At 40.1% G+C, this 16844-nt stretch overlaps 1 protein-coding gene across 1 annotated transcript in view; it reads left to right on the top strand.

The window, feature by feature from the left end:
• Window positions 1-15244, top strand: part of ampd2b (adenosine monophosphate deaminase 2b) — a 31701-nt gene extending 16457 nt beyond the window's left edge. Inside the window, exons 2-18 of the mRNA XM_072681757.1 lie at window positions 2005-2126; window positions 3798-3928; window positions 5073-5141; window positions 5241-5349; window positions 6571-6757; window positions 7183-7324; window positions 7513-7602; window positions 7850-7979; window positions 8263-8457; window positions 8595-8726; window positions 9237-9400; window positions 9960-10086; window positions 10436-10599; window positions 11440-11560; window positions 12266-12439; window positions 13086-13196; window positions 14066-15244. Coding sequence (XP_072537858.1) covers window positions 2005-2126; window positions 3798-3928; window positions 5073-5141; window positions 5241-5349; window positions 6571-6757; window positions 7183-7324; window positions 7513-7602; window positions 7850-7979; window positions 8263-8457; window positions 8595-8726; window positions 9237-9400; window positions 9960-10086; window positions 10436-10599; window positions 11440-11560; window positions 12266-12439; window positions 13086-13196; window positions 14066-14281 — 2384 coding nt within the window. The 3' untranslated portion in view covers window positions 14282-15244. The remainder of the gene's footprint in view (window positions 1-2004; window positions 2127-3797; window positions 3929-5072; window positions 5142-5240; window positions 5350-6570; window positions 6758-7182; window positions 7325-7512; window positions 7603-7849; window positions 7980-8262; window positions 8458-8594; window positions 8727-9236; window positions 9401-9959; window positions 10087-10435; window positions 10600-11439; window positions 11561-12265; window positions 12440-13085; window positions 13197-14065) is intronic.
• Window positions 15245-16844: the final 1600 nt, after the last annotated feature.

Here is a 16844-nt window from a genome sequence, read left to right as displayed (position 1 = left end):
ACGACAAGACAGAACAGAGAAGCTAATTTATTGTCTTGCTAACATGAAGAGCTAATGTAAGAATGACTGTAAAAACAGTCTGGCGAGCTCAAGATGGTCAAGCCGGTTTACCACCTTAGCTTTTGAGCAGGCAAGCAAGCAAGACCAAGCTGGGTGATCAGCACAGCTAAGCTGGTTGACCAGCGTGACCAAGCTCGACAACCTACACTATGTTTAATAAGCAGCTAGATTATCAATATAGTGTGTGTTATCATCAAGGACCAGTTTAGACCATCCGAAACCAGCTACCAGCTAGCTATCTAGACAACGCTTTATTACATTTTTTGAAAGTACTTTGAACTAATGGAGAGCTAATACATCTGTATAAAGTGCACACACATCTTAGTTAAAATAAACTAAATACTAAATCTAGTAAAAAGAAAATAATCTTCCCCCTCCCACAACGGCTCATTCTGCAGTCCGCTATTTTCCAAGTAGCTAACAACAATACAGTCGCTTAACTCTAAGCTGCAGGAAATACATTTAGACAGAAGAAATTGCCCATAATAAAAATAAACAGCAGTGTCAAGTTTAGTGCCGGGGTAGTTAGCCGTGCAGTGGATCACCTCTCACTGTGTTATGGACCAAACAAATGGTTTAAAATGGTGTGTCTTCATGTGACTTCATGTCATTGCCTGAGCGTTCCTCCTCTATCTCATCTGTTTATCCATCGTAATTACGCGTTTGAGTGTGTGTTGGCTGGTGGGCAGCAGCTCCTGTGTCTCCGTGGCACGGGGGCAAGAGCGGGCTGCTGTAATATTCATGAGCCCCATGAATAGTTGATTATGCAGTACAGTGTATGAAGGCTGATATCACACAGCAGAGCAGTGGAAGCCAAGGCAAAGATCAGAAGGGTGAGGAAAAGTTCACGCTCAGGTGAACGATGTAGAACCAGGTACCATATTGCTGTTTGCGGTTTATTAAATTTAATGGGAGCATCTGTGATTGGCCGGGATGCTCACAGAACACAGAAAAAAAGAATGTTATTGGCATATTGCAGGTGCCTGTGATAGCCGTATTGGGATGAAGGGTCTATACTGTGGAACCGATTATCAAACAATGCATATTGAGCAGCACTATACTCTAGTGAAAGCACTGCGAGGCAGTGCTTTCACAGAGACAGAAATGTTGGCAGAAATCTCTTAAATCATGAAATTTAGGCTCTAAAAAGGTGTGAAGTAAAGTGATATGAGTTACATGTTAAGTGGCACCTAGGGGTAGAATGTCCATATCTGGCATGATATGTTAGAAGCAGGAAAAATGACATGCGTAAGAATCTAAGCCCCTTTGACAAGAGCACGACTGGGTCAGAGCATCTCCAAAACATCAGGTAGGTCTTGTGAGGTGTTCCTGTATGAACCAGTGACAGAGTAATGGGTGCCAAGGGTTCACTGATGCTCTTGGGCAGTGAAGGCTAAACCGTCGGGAATGCTCACATATAGCACAACAAAGCAAGGCCGTAAAGGGCCATGAGGGGGCCTACACAATATTAGGCAGGTGGGTTGAATGTTATGGCTGATCGGTGTAGTTTTGTTTTATTTGTGAGTTCCTAGATAATTGGCTAATTGGCTTTAAGTGTCTGTTCAGATGTTTTTCTCTTCCTAAGGCATGATTCTCAGAATTGGAGCTGTCGGGCCAGTTAGAGATTGTGGTCGGTTTTCACACACACATAAACACACATACACACACACAGTGTTCTTCCACCCAAATGCTCCATTGTGTTGAAGACACAAGCAGCTGTTGATCTTTGGCTAGCCTGCAGTGTCTCACTCATTCCTTTTTGTCCACTTTCTCATTCCTGGAACAACAGGAATCTCCACAAAAACAGGGACATTTCTGTTCTGCACATGTTTGTCATACCATGAAACATAAATCAGAAAAATGTTCCCAACTGTTTTTGCTCTCTCTCTCTCTCTCTCTCTCTCTCTCTCTCTCTCTCTCTCTTTCTCTCTCTCGTTCTGGTAGATCTGCGTGGTGGTCGTCATCTCCTAACATCCCAGTATTCCTTGCCTGGTATCCCGGTTTCTAAGCACGGACCTATTGACCTGCGGACCTCCATGGATGGCAAATACAAAGAAATCGCAGAGGTGATAACCACAGCTTGCTTACTTAGTTTGGGGTTCATTTATGATGTGATTTTTCATTTGCATTTCCTTCAAGAGTTAGCATAGAGTTGGCATTAATTGACTGTTTACTAGAACTACTGGATGTATTTTACAATGTTCAGCTTAATTTCCATTGTTTTTGATTGTATCCTTTTGGGATGTTATGAGAATCTTTTTTGAATGCTGATGAGAGATGAAATGCATGGAATTCAGCAGTATTCTCAGGGCAGGGCTGACTCTTATGCTGCGTTCACATGCTACTTGTGAAGTCAGAATTATGAGCATGTCACATAAATTGAATGCCGTGTTGTTGGAGCAACATAAAAAAACCCACTGTGCCTTCAGAGTAGTCCATTTGCTCTGGATACAATGATAAATAGCAGTGTTATGTAGCGAATAAACACACATAGACTACAGATTATGATAATGTGCATGAACAACCATTTTAACACTGTTAAAGAAATACAGAATTATGAACTATCCGATACAGATTCTGTCTTCTTCTCCGCCACAATAAAAGGTTAAAGGTCACCTCAGCTTGGGAACTTGAACTTGGATTTGAATGCAGCATAAGATTGGCACAAATTTAAGATATCAGTGACCAGAATATGACAATTTTCAGGTTCATCAGCTATGACCAGTCTCAAATATCCGACTCCGGTTCACTTAATGCGACAGTGACACAGGCACAGCCATTCTCACACACACGCACGTACACAAAACATGTAGTAAGCAAGTAAGTTCTTCACAGTGAGTGAAGACGAAAACAAGCTCGCAATTTGCAATACCTGCACAACCAAAGTAAGTCATGAATAAAAAACTGCCAAAATATTTGCAGCAAAAAATGAAAAACACCATTGCCTCACTGAATATGCCCAATCTGAAGAGGCTAGCAAAGACGATAAAGCTAGCAAGAGCTCAGAGTTAACCACAAGCCAGCAGGCTCTTTATATTTCTTCAGGAATAAAAAAAGACTAAAGCTGTTTCAAGCAAATTGATGACATTTATAGAACTGGATGCCGTTTTTGTAGGTTTTAGAAGCTTGATATATTACTCTAGCCCAGACACACAAGAGGAAATAGGCAATAGGTCTTAAACATTGTGATACCAGAATTGTTCGATCCAGTGTCCTGGCCTACTACAAGCTGGCCTCACTTTTTAGTTGGTTTGTAAATAGGTTTGTCTAATAAAATAATAAATAATAAATAATTTGAGAATTGAAACCTTTACCGTTAAGAAAAGTTATTTATATTTAATAGGAGAAGTTTAATATATGCTATCAGACAAAAATCGAATTTGTAGGTCAGACTTCAGGAAAATGGAATTGGCCAAGAAAATTGCAATCAGTGCATCTCTAGCACAAATATTTACACGTGACATTGATTTTCTCAGAATAAATCTCAATAGCCTTTGCAAGCTGCCAAAAAACTCCAAATTTTCTTAAAATATAAAAATGTATGATGTCCCTGAACTTTTGACTGGCAAATGTCTATTCATGAAAGACTCATTCCGATAAACACTACCATAAAAGACCTCATTTGAGACGTAATCGTATACAATCAGGTGTGTATTTGTTTGTATGTGAACGTTTTATCGCCACATCGTGCCTGTGTTTGTTTATGTGTGAATGTGTGTGTGCGTGTTTGTGTGTAGGAGCTGTTCTCGCGCAGCCTGGCGGAGAGTGAAATGCGCAGTGCTCCGTATGAGTTTCCAGAGGACAGCCCTATAGAGCAGCTGGAGGAGCGCAGACAGAGACTGGAGAGACAGATCAGCCAAGATGTGAAGTAAAGCACTGCGTCCCATGACTCTCTCTCTCACACACACACACACACATACCACTGCTCCTCATCAGCAACACTGGTTCACTAACAAATGCACAAGATATACAAATAAACAGGCACACCCCACTACACCAATGAGAGGTCTTGGGTAGGACATTCCCCTACCTGTGTAACAGAATTCAAATGTAAGTCACTCTGGAAATGAGTGTCAGCAAATGGGTATGGATTGTATGGGACAACGACAGTCACTGTGAAAAATACTTGACTATATATCGGAGAGCATGTGAACTTATATACATTACATAGCTCATATCTCATAACTTTCAGTGAAATTCCATTTTGTGATTTTGGGAATTGCAATGCATTAATCAATGTGCGATTATTAATCATCGTTTTTATGTAAACTAGTGAAGGACTGATGCATCCGTCACTAGGGACCCTATCTTACACCCTACGCAAGGCGCGTCTGGATGCTCATTGCTATCCTACAGTCCATTTCCACGCCCTTCGTCTGCTTCGTTTATATAGCAAAGGTGCTTGCGAATATATCTACACTGATGGGCGAAATGAGGTGTGTTCAGGTACATTTCTGGCGTATTGTTATCTTAGCAATGAAAAGCACAGGCGTGCCACTGACTGAAAACAACCTAGGCAGACGTTAACAGTCAGCCGTCTGAATGTCAGTAATACACACAGTACCGTCCAGCTGCTCTCTGTGCACATGTTTCCATAATGTTTGGATGCGCAAAATACAGAGTTATTAACTACTGGGACATAAACGTGGGACGTAGTTTCATAGACATAAAAGGTTTAGCGATTTCGATTATTTATATTCATGATGTTTAGCCTGTTAGCTAACTTGTCTAAGTCTAGGTAGGCATCTATGAGTCAAGCCTGTCCGATTGTCTGTTGATCCGCATCCGGTGACTTTCTTTAACCCACATGAATGAAAGAGCTATTTTGACCGTGTACTGGATGCATCCGTCGTAAGTACCGCAGTTCACAGTGTTACCGTTATTGATTCATCCATTAATTCAAGTCTTCTTCAAGCCTATTAAAACATCAGTACTCTAGCTTATCTGTTTTCAGTGCTGAGTTGAACTCAATCGTTCCCTTCTGAAGTCACATCCCCTTTTATCACCCACAGGTTTGAGCCTGACATTCTTCTCAGAGCCAAGCAAGAGTTTATGAAGACTGACAGTGCCACGGATCTGGAGTGAGTTTGCTACTTCTGCTTGACTAGCGAGCACACTTGACGCAGAAGTGTCTTGAAATCTGTTGAGAAATTCCCTTTTTCCCCTTTGTGTTTATTCAGGTACCTGAAGGAGCAGAGCCAGGTCCCCACAGATATGTACCCGGAACGAGAGCTCATACCAGAGCGAGAGTACCAGAGAGTCACCATCTCTGGAGAAGAGAAATGTGGAGTGAGTGAGAGAAAAGCTTCATACTTCGTGCTTGATGAAAAAGATAAAGCACTCACACTGTATTTTGGTGCTCACGAGACACACAATATATAGACAAAAGTACCTGGACACCTGCTCATTTGTAGTTTCTTTTGAAATCAAAGGTATTAAAAAAAGATTTTATCCTGCATTTGTTGGAAAAGTGTTCTACCTTCTATTTTGCTGTAGAAATCTACATTGCTGTGAGGATTTGATTGCATAAATGATCACCACCCCACATCATCCCCGACTTCCCAACACATCACAAAAGTATTGGATTGAGCACCATCCATCATTCCAGAGAACAATGCCGGGGCCCTTTATACCGCTCTAGACCACACTTGGCATTAGGCATGGGGCCAATAGGTTCATGTTTATCTGCTCCACAGAGTCCTATTCTGTGTCTGTACTTCTCTACAGGGACTAGACAAGCTGTGTGTGTGTGTGCATTTGCACATCTGTGTCAGCAATGGGTGCAGCTTAAAGTAGCCGAATGCATTCTTTAAAAGGGGTGTTCACAAACATTTTGACATATAATGTAAATGCGATCCATACATGCTCAAATTGTTTACTCCTTAAATTCTTCTTCTTATTATTATAGGCTCATTATTCAGTAATAATTATTCAGTGCCTACTGTGAAAGCAATATGTATATAAGTTATGAGAGTGGTGGATTGAAGTGCAGGCCACATACAGGTCCCTTAGGATCCAAATGGATAATAAACTAATTATCTTGAAAGTAAAACAAAATCATTTAGGGTGGTCTGATGTGAAATGTGCCGTTCTAAAGAAACTAGAGTCCGAATTGTTCATAGTGGTGGTGATAGCACATCCTAAACATTTAATGCCTCTAAAAGCTGCATTAGAGAAAGGTATTACATGAAATGGTTATGAATGGATAAAGACATTGATTTCACTGTATTTCTATTTTCTATTCTAAATATCCCAAAGAACAGCTTTTTTACCACTATTTTCCATAAGAAGCATTAAATATAACACAAACCAATTGAATCAAGTAGAAATTTAGAAAAATCTTCCCCTTTGAGTAGGTGTAAGGTTTAGGGTATTTATGAAGCCTATTCAGTGGACCATCAAAATAAAATGTTACCCGAGAAAACATTAGCAGAAGCTGATAAGGTGCCTTTATCCTATTATAAAGGATACAATGATGTAACTTCATCTTCATTCTTACCCCTCATCCAGGTTCCCTTCACAGACCTGCTGGATGCTGCTAAGTGTGTGGTGAAGGCGCTGTTCATCAGAGAGAAGTACATGGCTCTGTCCTTGCAGAGTTTCTGCAGGACCACGGCAAGGTACCTGCAGGAGCTGGGGGACAGGCAACTGGACCTTAACGTGTTTGAGGAGGTGCCTGAAACTGCTGTCACCGCAGGTAACAGGAATATTTTACTTTTTGTTGAGTAATAATGAAATGTGTTGAAATAATGATGACTGAAGTGTGAAGTGTCTATATTATTTAAATCCCATTGACAACTCACTGGTCACTCCATCTACAGTACAGAAGTACGAAGCCTTGGTGTAGTCATGGATGACCAGTTACCATTCTCAAATCATGTTGCAAATCTGACTCAGCCATGCAGAGTCAAGAAAAATTCGACCCGTCCTCTCTAGAGAGGCCACCCAGTCACATGAAAAGAATTACATGTAATTTTGGTGCATAAAAATCACACAAACAGTATATGTGGACTAACTAAAGAAACAAATAGAATCCAAGAAATATACACAGTATAGGCCTTTAAGTAAGTGACATGTTGTGTAAGGAAACAAGAAAATGTATTGTCATTTTTTTTTCCTTAGATGCCTCGGTTCACCCGCCAGTGTCAAAGACACACCCATATGAGAGCCTAAACTTCTCTAGCCTTCCTCCAGACATTGGCTACAGCTGCAAGATGTTGAACGGTGTTGTGCATGTGTACACTCACAAAAGCAACATGGAAAAGTGAGAAATCCTCCTACTGCTTTGTACACTTTCACCTTTTGAAAGCTGTCAGTAAAACACACACCACAGTATACTCCCTACAACATGGTCCACATTCCAACTGCAAATATTCTGGAAATTATTCTTTAGGACACAAATAGTGTAAAAAAAATTGTCCTGTTAAAACCCCTTCCTGTTCTATCTGCCAGGGCCACAGAGCTGGATCTACCCTATCCTGACCTGCAGGAGTACATCGCTGACATGAACGTCATGATGGCCCTCATCATTAATGGACCTGTGTAAGTGATGCACAGACCAGTTTAAATATTGTGTGTGAGAAGCACACAGCTGCATTCTGAAATATTCCAATCATGAACAATTTTCAGAACTAAGCCTAAATATGAAGTTTAAATCACAAATATGCATTCATTATTTCTATTAATTGTGTGTTTTAAGAAAACTGAAACATCTCTTTGATGATGACACTCCAGATTTTCTGGTGTTTATGTTTTATTGTGGCTTGTCGTCCATGGGATTTCCCAACAGGAAATCGTTCTGCTACCGTCGTCTACAGTACCTGAGCTCAAAGTTTCAGATGCACATTCTCTTAAATGAGATGAAGGAGTTAGCAGCACAGAAGCAAGTTCCTCACAGAGACTTCTACAACATACGCAAGGTAACATTCTCTATCTTTCAGTCTTAATAACACATGCACCACACATTCGGCTGTAACTTGTTATATGTCACCTAAAGGCTATGTAGTATACAGTTACCGCCATTGCTCTTTTACTGTACCTTTAAAGCTAGTTTTGCAGGGTACAGTGTACAGTGCATGGTTATTTGTATGTATCATAGATTAAGAAGAGGTGTCTGAGCCATATACATTATAGGAGACTTAGCTGTCATACTCACCATATCATTGTACCATTGTACCCTGTTTTTGTTTTTTTTTTCCTCAGGTGGACACACATATCCATGCTTCATCTTGCATGAATCAAAAGCACCTGCTACGCTTTATTAAGAGGGCCATGAAGAAGTGCCCTAAGGAGATTGTCCACGTGGAGAAAGGAAGAGAACAGACACTTATGGAAGTTTTTGAGAGCATGAACCTCACAGCTTTTGACCTCAGTGTGGACACCCTGGACATGCATGCAGTAAGGAGCTCCTTAACTGTCCTCAGTGCTGATTTAATAAAGGCTTCTTACATGAACTAGTTAAAGTACAATGGAAAGTGGAAAGACACAAGGCTAATCTCAGTTCTCAATTGTTTGGATCATTTTTGTCTGCACAGGATCGCAACACTTTCCATCGCTTTGACAAATTCAATGCCAAATACAACCCCATTGGAGAGTCCATCCTTCGAGAGATCTTTATAAAAACAGACAACCATATTGAAGGGAAATACTTTGGACACATTATCAAGGTATGTGTTGTAGTTAAACACTTTAGTTGTTTTGTTTCTTTTAAAAAAGTATTCTTTAATGGACTGAAATCTGTGTATAAAGACTATGATAAAAACTGTACAAATTAAATGTAATAAATATACACTTTCCACTGATCCACAGCTTAATGCTGAGGGTTTTTATACCTGTCTAGCCCACATCTGGAATTAAGCATGGTGTCAATAGGTTCATGTTCTATTGGCAATGCTTCTCTACAAGGACTAGACAAGCACAGACATCTGTGTCAGCAATGAGTGCACGTAAAATAGCTGAATGTATGTATTAGAAGAGGTGTCCACAAATATTTATGTGTACCTTCCAATAGGAAATAGGCAGTTCTGATCCCTGTGTCCACCAACAAGTTGCAGCATTAGCAAACAACATAAATAGTCTGTCTGATGTGATGTTTTCATACCTGGTTGTGTTACATGCAATCTGTCTGAACCATTGCATGTCTCCCTCTACTGACCATGACATGTCGGTGCATGTAGGAGGTGATGGCAGACCTTGAGGAAAGTAAATATCAGAACGTTGAGCTGCGTCTCTCCATTTATGGCCGCTCCAGAGACGAATGGGATAAACTTGCCCAGTGGGCCGTCAAACACCAGGTCTACTCCGACAATGTCCGCTGGCTCGTCCAGGTGCCTCGGCTATTGTGAGTGTTCACACAGAGTACTCCTACTTTTTCATTTGACCCTATAAAATCTTATAAAAATGCTCCAGATATGAGTCTGCACTTCAGGTCCTTACACTCATATACAGTCATGTGAAAAGCTAGGACACCATTTGAAAATCTTTTTTAACATATTTAAACACAGGGACATTTTCAAAGGAACAATCCATCCAAAGAGCTCTATGAGGCCTCCAGAAAGAAGGCTGTAGATGTATTTGAGAACACTTAGAAATTAGCTGTCCACAAAATAATTTACAAGTTGAGAACATTTAAAACAGTTGCCAACATGACCGGGGTCAAGTTTATTCCAAGAGCGGACCACTAGATGCATGTGTGATGTGAGATTAATATGGTCAGACAGTTTTTTTTTTATTTGTTGTAGTTCTATGTCAAGTCATTGCCTTTTCTAAATAAGATCCTTGAATGACCATAGATGAGGTTGAATGTGTCCATAAGTAGCTGCAAATAATAAGGAGTACAAATCATGTGTTTTATTGTTATTTTTCATAATATGAGTGTTGGCCGTATTCCTTCTCTACAGCGATGTCTACCACACCAAGAAACAGCTCAGCAATTTCCAGGAGATGCTGGAGAACATATTCATGCCTCTGTTTGAAGTCACAATCAACCCAAACAGCCACCCAGACCTGCACCTTTACCTTCAACACGTAAGTATGGCCTCTCCTGACAAAAATCTACTTTGTACATTAGCACAGATCAGACATTGTCCAATCAGATGCAATTCCTACTGGTCCTAAAAAAACAATATTGATGGTTGATTTTATAAAGCATGTTATAAAATGACCAGCAAATTAACTGAATTCTATTTCGAATGTCCCCCTGCAACAAAGCAGTGTAGAATATGTGTTTTACTCCTTGGTAATTTGTCATGGCAGAAATTACCACTGATCTCATGCAGCTTCATCAGTGATGCTGCGGGCATAACACTGATGAGGACCACTCTTTTTCACTAACAAAGCCCTGTGTTCTGTGACTAACTACTGCTGTGTCCATCAGGTGGTTGGGTTTGACAGTGTGGATGACGAGTCCAAACCAGAGCAGCACATCTTTAACCTGGACAGTCCTTTACCTGTGAACTGGATAGAGGAGGATAATCCACCTTACTCCTACTATCTTTATTACATGTATGCCAATATGACTGTCCTTAACCACCTGCGCAGGTAAGACTCTGATGTACTGATTGTCAGAAGGGCTGGTAAAGGGGTAATTCTAGTCTAATTTGCAGTTTCCTCAGATGTACTGTAGTGGGTCAGCCAAGACATGTTTGAGGTAAATATATGATGTTGAGGCTATTAACAGCTAGTGACAGCAGGGTAGCAATCATATTACTTTCTGTATATTTAAGTCAGGATAAATCAGGATTCTTTTTTTACACAATTTGCAAAATAATGGTTACCATTGCATGAATACTTTTGAATGAATGAGCCAAACAAAATGGTGAAAAATCTGTTTCATTTGCATATGCAGACACACCTTTAGCTTAGTTTACAACAATCCAATCAAATAGAATCAACTTAAATTGCTTAAAACAGCTATTAGAACAAGTGCTCTCTTCAAAAAATTCCTCTGGCACTGGACACTTGCAGCATTTGGAGGGCAAGATGCATTCAATCAAGTATCAGGTGAAAAGTCATGTCCTCTGTGAGGAAGCTGGTCCTTCCAACAGGACAGGTATCCTGAGTACACCTCAAAATGGTGTGGTTTTAGAAGTCCTAGAAGGTTCAGGAGTGACCATCACAATCACCAAAACTTTTGATGGGATTTAAAAAAGGATGTTACAGAATTATTTAGTGTTGAGTTTGGAGATGACACTTTTTATATTAGATGTGTTGAGATATTTCAATTGTTCTTGTTAGATTGGTTTGTTTCAAACAGCTAAAGTTTGTACATTTTGCTAATAAATCTAATTTGCAATGGGGGTTAAATCATTTGGAATGCAACAGTGTGTGTATATAGATTCTTTTGATGGAGTTCACAAAACTACCCACCTTTTCTCATAGGAAAAGGAACTTCAACACCTTTGTGCTTAGGCCGCACTGTGGCGAGGCAGGACCCATTCACCACCTGGTGTCTGGCTTCATGCTCTCAGAGAACATCTCCCATGGCCTGCTGCTCAGAAAGGTATGGAATAAACTTTTTCGACTTATAGGACTTGGAAATGTCAACGCTACTTGTGCTAACCCTGAGCAGTGGGTCAACACTTCAACCTCAAACTCTGTTAGTATATGCTCCCATAGTATATGCTGTATTGATTTGAATACTATTCATTTGTTTAATGTGAATTTTAAAAAATTTGCATAAAAAAGCCTGGGTGGAAAAAAATGTATGGCCGAAAAAGCCAGCATATAAAAAGGTACCATGTACAGCCCACAAAGGGTGCAAAAACTGCTCTAAGAAAAACAAATTTATGTTTGAAACCCATCGCATAATGTGCAAGATTTGCTTACAGTTGTGTGCAACTAAATAGAAATTCAGCCATATTAAATATTACATTTAATTTTTTGTGCAGGTAATATAAAAATACCAACACTTGTTGACTGACTTGTTGACATATCTCCATTCTTGCCCCTTCTCGCTTTTTGACATAATTTGAATCTGTCAGTTTCTTTTTTTATTATGCATGGACCAATAGAAATGCTCCAAAATTAATGTTTTTCCTTCTCCTGTAAAGTTTCCATACAATGTTTTTGTGTGCAGCAGCAACAATACATAACCTTCAAACCTACCTTCATAGATAGTTATTTACCTCTCCTATAAACCCTTAAATATTCTTTTCTCCTGTCTGTAGTCAGCATTACTGACATGCATGTGTGTGTTTCTCTATAGGCTCCAGTGTTGCAGTATCTGTATTACCTGGCTCAAATCGGCATTGCCATGTCACCTCTCAGCAACAACAGCCTGTTTCTCAGCTACCACCGTAACCCGCTGCCCGAGTACCTGTCTAGAGGCCTCATGGTCTCCTTATCTACTGATGACCCTCTTCAGTTCCACTTCACAAAGGTGAGCACTTCCAACAGCTATTTCCACCTTGACATAGAGTAAGCTTGTTCCTGGTGACTTTGGTTTCTGTGTCTTCAGTGCAGATACAGTTTCAACGAATAATACAGCAGTATTCTTGGAGCAGTTGTCATTAGTTAAGTGAGTAGAAGCTGAACTGATCTCCAAAGGCATGAAGTTAAAGATGAAATGATTAGTGTATTATTTCTGTTTTATACAAATCCAGAGTTGAAAAGTGAAGGAGCATCATACAGAAGTCTGGGCACTCTGAGAAAGTCCGTTGTTAGGGCTTTGGCTTTTTCACAGTTTGTAAAGGTCAGGTGATTTCAAAGCTTTGAGATGATTTAAAAGATTCTCTTCAAATTTGTCTCAGCAATTGGCAGCCATGGGCTCCTCTAAGCAGCTGCCTAGCACTCAGAAAAGTAAAATAATTGATGGCCAAAGTGGATCAGGGAGCTGTTCGTTCCATTTCATGTAATTAAGCAGTTGCAGTTAACAGGATTTATAATCGCCCAATAGTTCAGCAAAGAGTCACTGAATATTAGATACTGTGAACTTGAAATGTGTGGGCATGAGATCTAAACAGCTTTCTATTTACCATGTTACATCATTGTAAACAAAAAAATGTGTGTGTGGTTGTGTGTTTCAGGAGCCACTAATGGAGGAGTACAGTATAGCTGCTCAAGTGTGGAAGCTTAGCTCATGCGATATGTGTGAACTGGCCAGAAACAGCGTCCTTATGAGTGGTTTCTCCCACAAGGTGCTAACCCATTCAGACAGAGTCACACACACTCTACATTTATCTACATTTATCACTCCCACAGCCTAAGCCAAGAGTGCATATAATAATGGTGACTGCACAATAAGCTACTATGTGCAGTATGTCATGGCGTGTGGCATATGCAGCTCTATATATTCCTCTATATATCTGGTCGTCAGTCCGGGTGACTGCATCATCTTGTCTTCATCATCTTTCCCTGCTGACTTACTGAACTACTGATTAGCTGAGAATTTGAACAAAGTTCAAAAAATAAATGTACAGAGCATTGCAGCTCAGTTTGGGAACAACAGATAAACACAGGGTGAAGTAGCCTAAGCCTGTTGGCTTACATTTTAAAACTATAATTTGGCAATAAATCAAATTCACCCAACTTTGGAGGTGCTAATGTGGCTAACTAGCTTCTGTGCATGAATTAGTATTATATACTCTGGATTATTCACATACTCGCATCAAATCACATTATGGTAGAGGTGCAGAATGCATTTACTTTTAAGATCTTTTTTGATATATAATTTAATATAAGGTTATGTTTCTATTCAATGAGGAGATAACCGTGTTTAAGGTTCATGGTTTGTCCCTTCCATGTACTGAGTTCTCATTATTCAGTGATATCAAGAGTAGTTTTCCATTCTTTAGTTCTTGTCAAAGTGTCAAAGATTCTATGCATTTAACACACCTCCTTCAAGAACTGACTGTTTACTTGCTGCCTAATATATCCCACCCATTGACAGACACCCTTATAGATGATGTCAATGTTTCACACTTCACCAGTAGGTACTAATATTATGGCTGATCAGTGTATATGTGTATAATCTAGAACGTGTGATTTGCTTCTCCTCTCTGATTAGATGAAGAGTTACTGGTTGGGGCCCAGCTACATCAAAGAAGGCCAGGAAAGCAATGACATTCGCCGGACCAACGTGCCAGACATCCGTGTGGCGTACCGCTTCGAGACCATGTGTGAGGAGCTGAATCTGATCACTCAGGCAGTTAGGAGCGAGGAGCTGGAGACTATCGAGGAGGAAGGCTCCCTGTGCATGAGCGCAGTGCTGAGTGAACAGTAAGCACGTTAGAGATGATCCTTTTGGGTGTTAGAAAGACAGATTGAATGAACGCAAAGAATGGCAAAAAAGTGATGTATTGAGTTAATTTGATTCAGCGTGTACTACATTTCCATATAAATATAGTACATCAATGGTTATTACCAAAAGCAGGTAAACTGAAAGATAAAATTGTGCTGATGGAATGTATGCCATTCTTATGGAAATAATGTGTGCATTTTAAATTAGTAAATGCAGAGCATTACTATTCTCAGTGTGGAACTCACTTGGACTTGGGAATTACATAGCTGAACCTAGCATCTGTATTACCTGCAGAAATGCTATTCCTAAGGTTATACGCCTCATAGTGTCGACAACTAGTGATCAGACTAGACTTTTGCACATATAATTTAAAGCTCCAGTCAGGAATTGCCAAACCTACACCATGGCCCAAGAACTTCTTCCAAATTGACTTCCAGCAAGCATGGCAAATGTACGTTTTTGCAGTTTTGGCACAGTTTTGTGTTGTTGCTATTGCTCAAGTCCTTGTTTACTGCATTATCATTATAGCAACTCCTGACTAGAGCTTGAACAGAGACTTAAGTAATAGATCATGGACATATTAAAGTGCATCACTGACACTTGTAATGAAAAATGGCTGGGATGGAAAACGCTCCATGCTGCAAGGCTGCTATTCTGCACTGTGTCTGTGATTTCAACCTCCCTCATCTTTCGTTTCTAAATGTGTGTTGTATTCCTATCTTGGTTTGACCTGCTAGTGCCCAACGTTTATTATTGGATTTACTGTTTTACTGTATTATGTATGTTTTATTGGTGGATTTACCTAATCAGGTCTTTTTGTATATGTGTGTGTACTTGGTTAATTGTCATTGCATTGTTATTTATTGCAAATCAGAAGTTCATATCAGATGAGAAGTTTATTTTTCTCTGGTCTGTTATCTCATTATTAAAGAATTTTGAGATGTTTCTTGACCCTTTGTCATTTATCAGTTCAGAAAAGTGTACTTGAAGGGGAATTAAAGCTATTTGTCTACATTTATGCATAATTTAGTAGTTGAGCTGTCATTGTACTGTGAAGAAGTGGTGGAGGCAGGCTGCATGTGCAAAAGGTTTTTATTTGGGCTAAGACAAAACACAACGTCAGGACAGGGAGGGCTCAAAACACAGGCATGCAGACTCCACACTAGCACACAAAACAGGGGTGGAGTTCTAATTAGTCCAGTAAATCAACTGCACTTGAGCTGATCCTCAGGTGAGGGTCGGAGCCCAGCCCTTGTGCATGGACTCCCCACTAAGGCCAGCAGAGGGACACATTACACGTATCTCTGATCTAAAATGACCCAAAAGGGCTAGGTCTTGCTTATGGGTACCTCAGCCATGAATGTTGCTCCTTTATTCACTCTTCTTGCTGGTCCTATCACCTCCACTGAGAGGAATTCTGACTCCGCATGTTTCTTTAGAAGAAATCATTTCTCATTAAACCACTCTGAATGACTGTTTGCATCTTAACCAGTTATTTAGGCCGACGTTTTGACAAATCTACAAAGTCATCTTTACATGCCTCTCAGAACATGATTTAAACACCCAGTTTAAACTTCTACTTCTGAACCCCCTGCTGAGAGTTCAATGTTCATGCCTGTGTAAGGTGCGGTTAAGGTAGATGTGGATGGGATTAGGCTTCCTCTGCTCTTGTTGCACTGAAAAATGGAGCATTTTCAAATGCATGTGTGCATAGTGAGACACACCCAGCTTGGGTAACTGCATACACACACACACACACACACACACACACACACACACACACACATGATATGTATACTGTATTAGATTAAAGTAAATAAAAGCATAAACTTATTAATTTCATAACTTACTCTTATTCCCTTACCCCTCCCTCATTTTACCCCCCTCTCAAACACACACACACAGCTGCTCCTTTCTTAGCTGGCTTAATCCAGCCCAATGACTGATTATCCATATATCTCTTAAAAAGTTGTTGAAGCCTTTACTCTATTTTGTCTGGGTTTCATCATACTTGAGGCTAAAGTTCATTAGCCAGTTTATTAGGTACATTTATTTGTTCTCCTGCCCAAAATTTTAACAAGCATTAATCATAATTAATCACAGAATATTGTTGTGATAAACGCAATTTAACGTTTTAATAGATTGGTGCTACTATGTGATTTAGCTATATCCTAGAAATCCTAATATACATATATTGAGATCACTACACTAATACTAAGCAGGGCATCCTCAAAACAGCCTCAAATGTTTGAGGCGTCACCACCAGCCTGGACTGTTGACACAAGGCAGGTTGGGTCAGTGATTCATGCGGTTGGAGTCAATCTCTATCTTGACCTCCTGAGTGACTCAGCAGAAACTGGGATTCAACAGTCCAGGCTAGGTTTTATTCAGTCTGGTGAGCATATACCCTGTGCAGCCTCAGCTTTCTGTTCTTGCCTGACAGAAGAGGAACCTGACGAGGTCTTCTGCTGTTGTATCCCAATCCCCTCAAGGTTGAATGTGTTGTGCCTTCTGAGATGCTTTTCTGCTGACCATTATTGAACAG

The sequence above is a fragment of the Salminus brasiliensis genome, chromosome 6 (assembly GCF_030463535.1).
Source record: "Salminus brasiliensis chromosome 6, fSalBra1.hap2, whole genome shotgun sequence".
Taxonomy (NCBI): domain Eukaryota; kingdom Metazoa; phylum Chordata; class Actinopteri; order Characiformes; family Bryconidae; genus Salminus; species Salminus brasiliensis.
The sequence above is the reverse complement of the archived record's forward strand: the minus strand, read 5'-3'. Positions and strand labels throughout refer to the sequence as shown.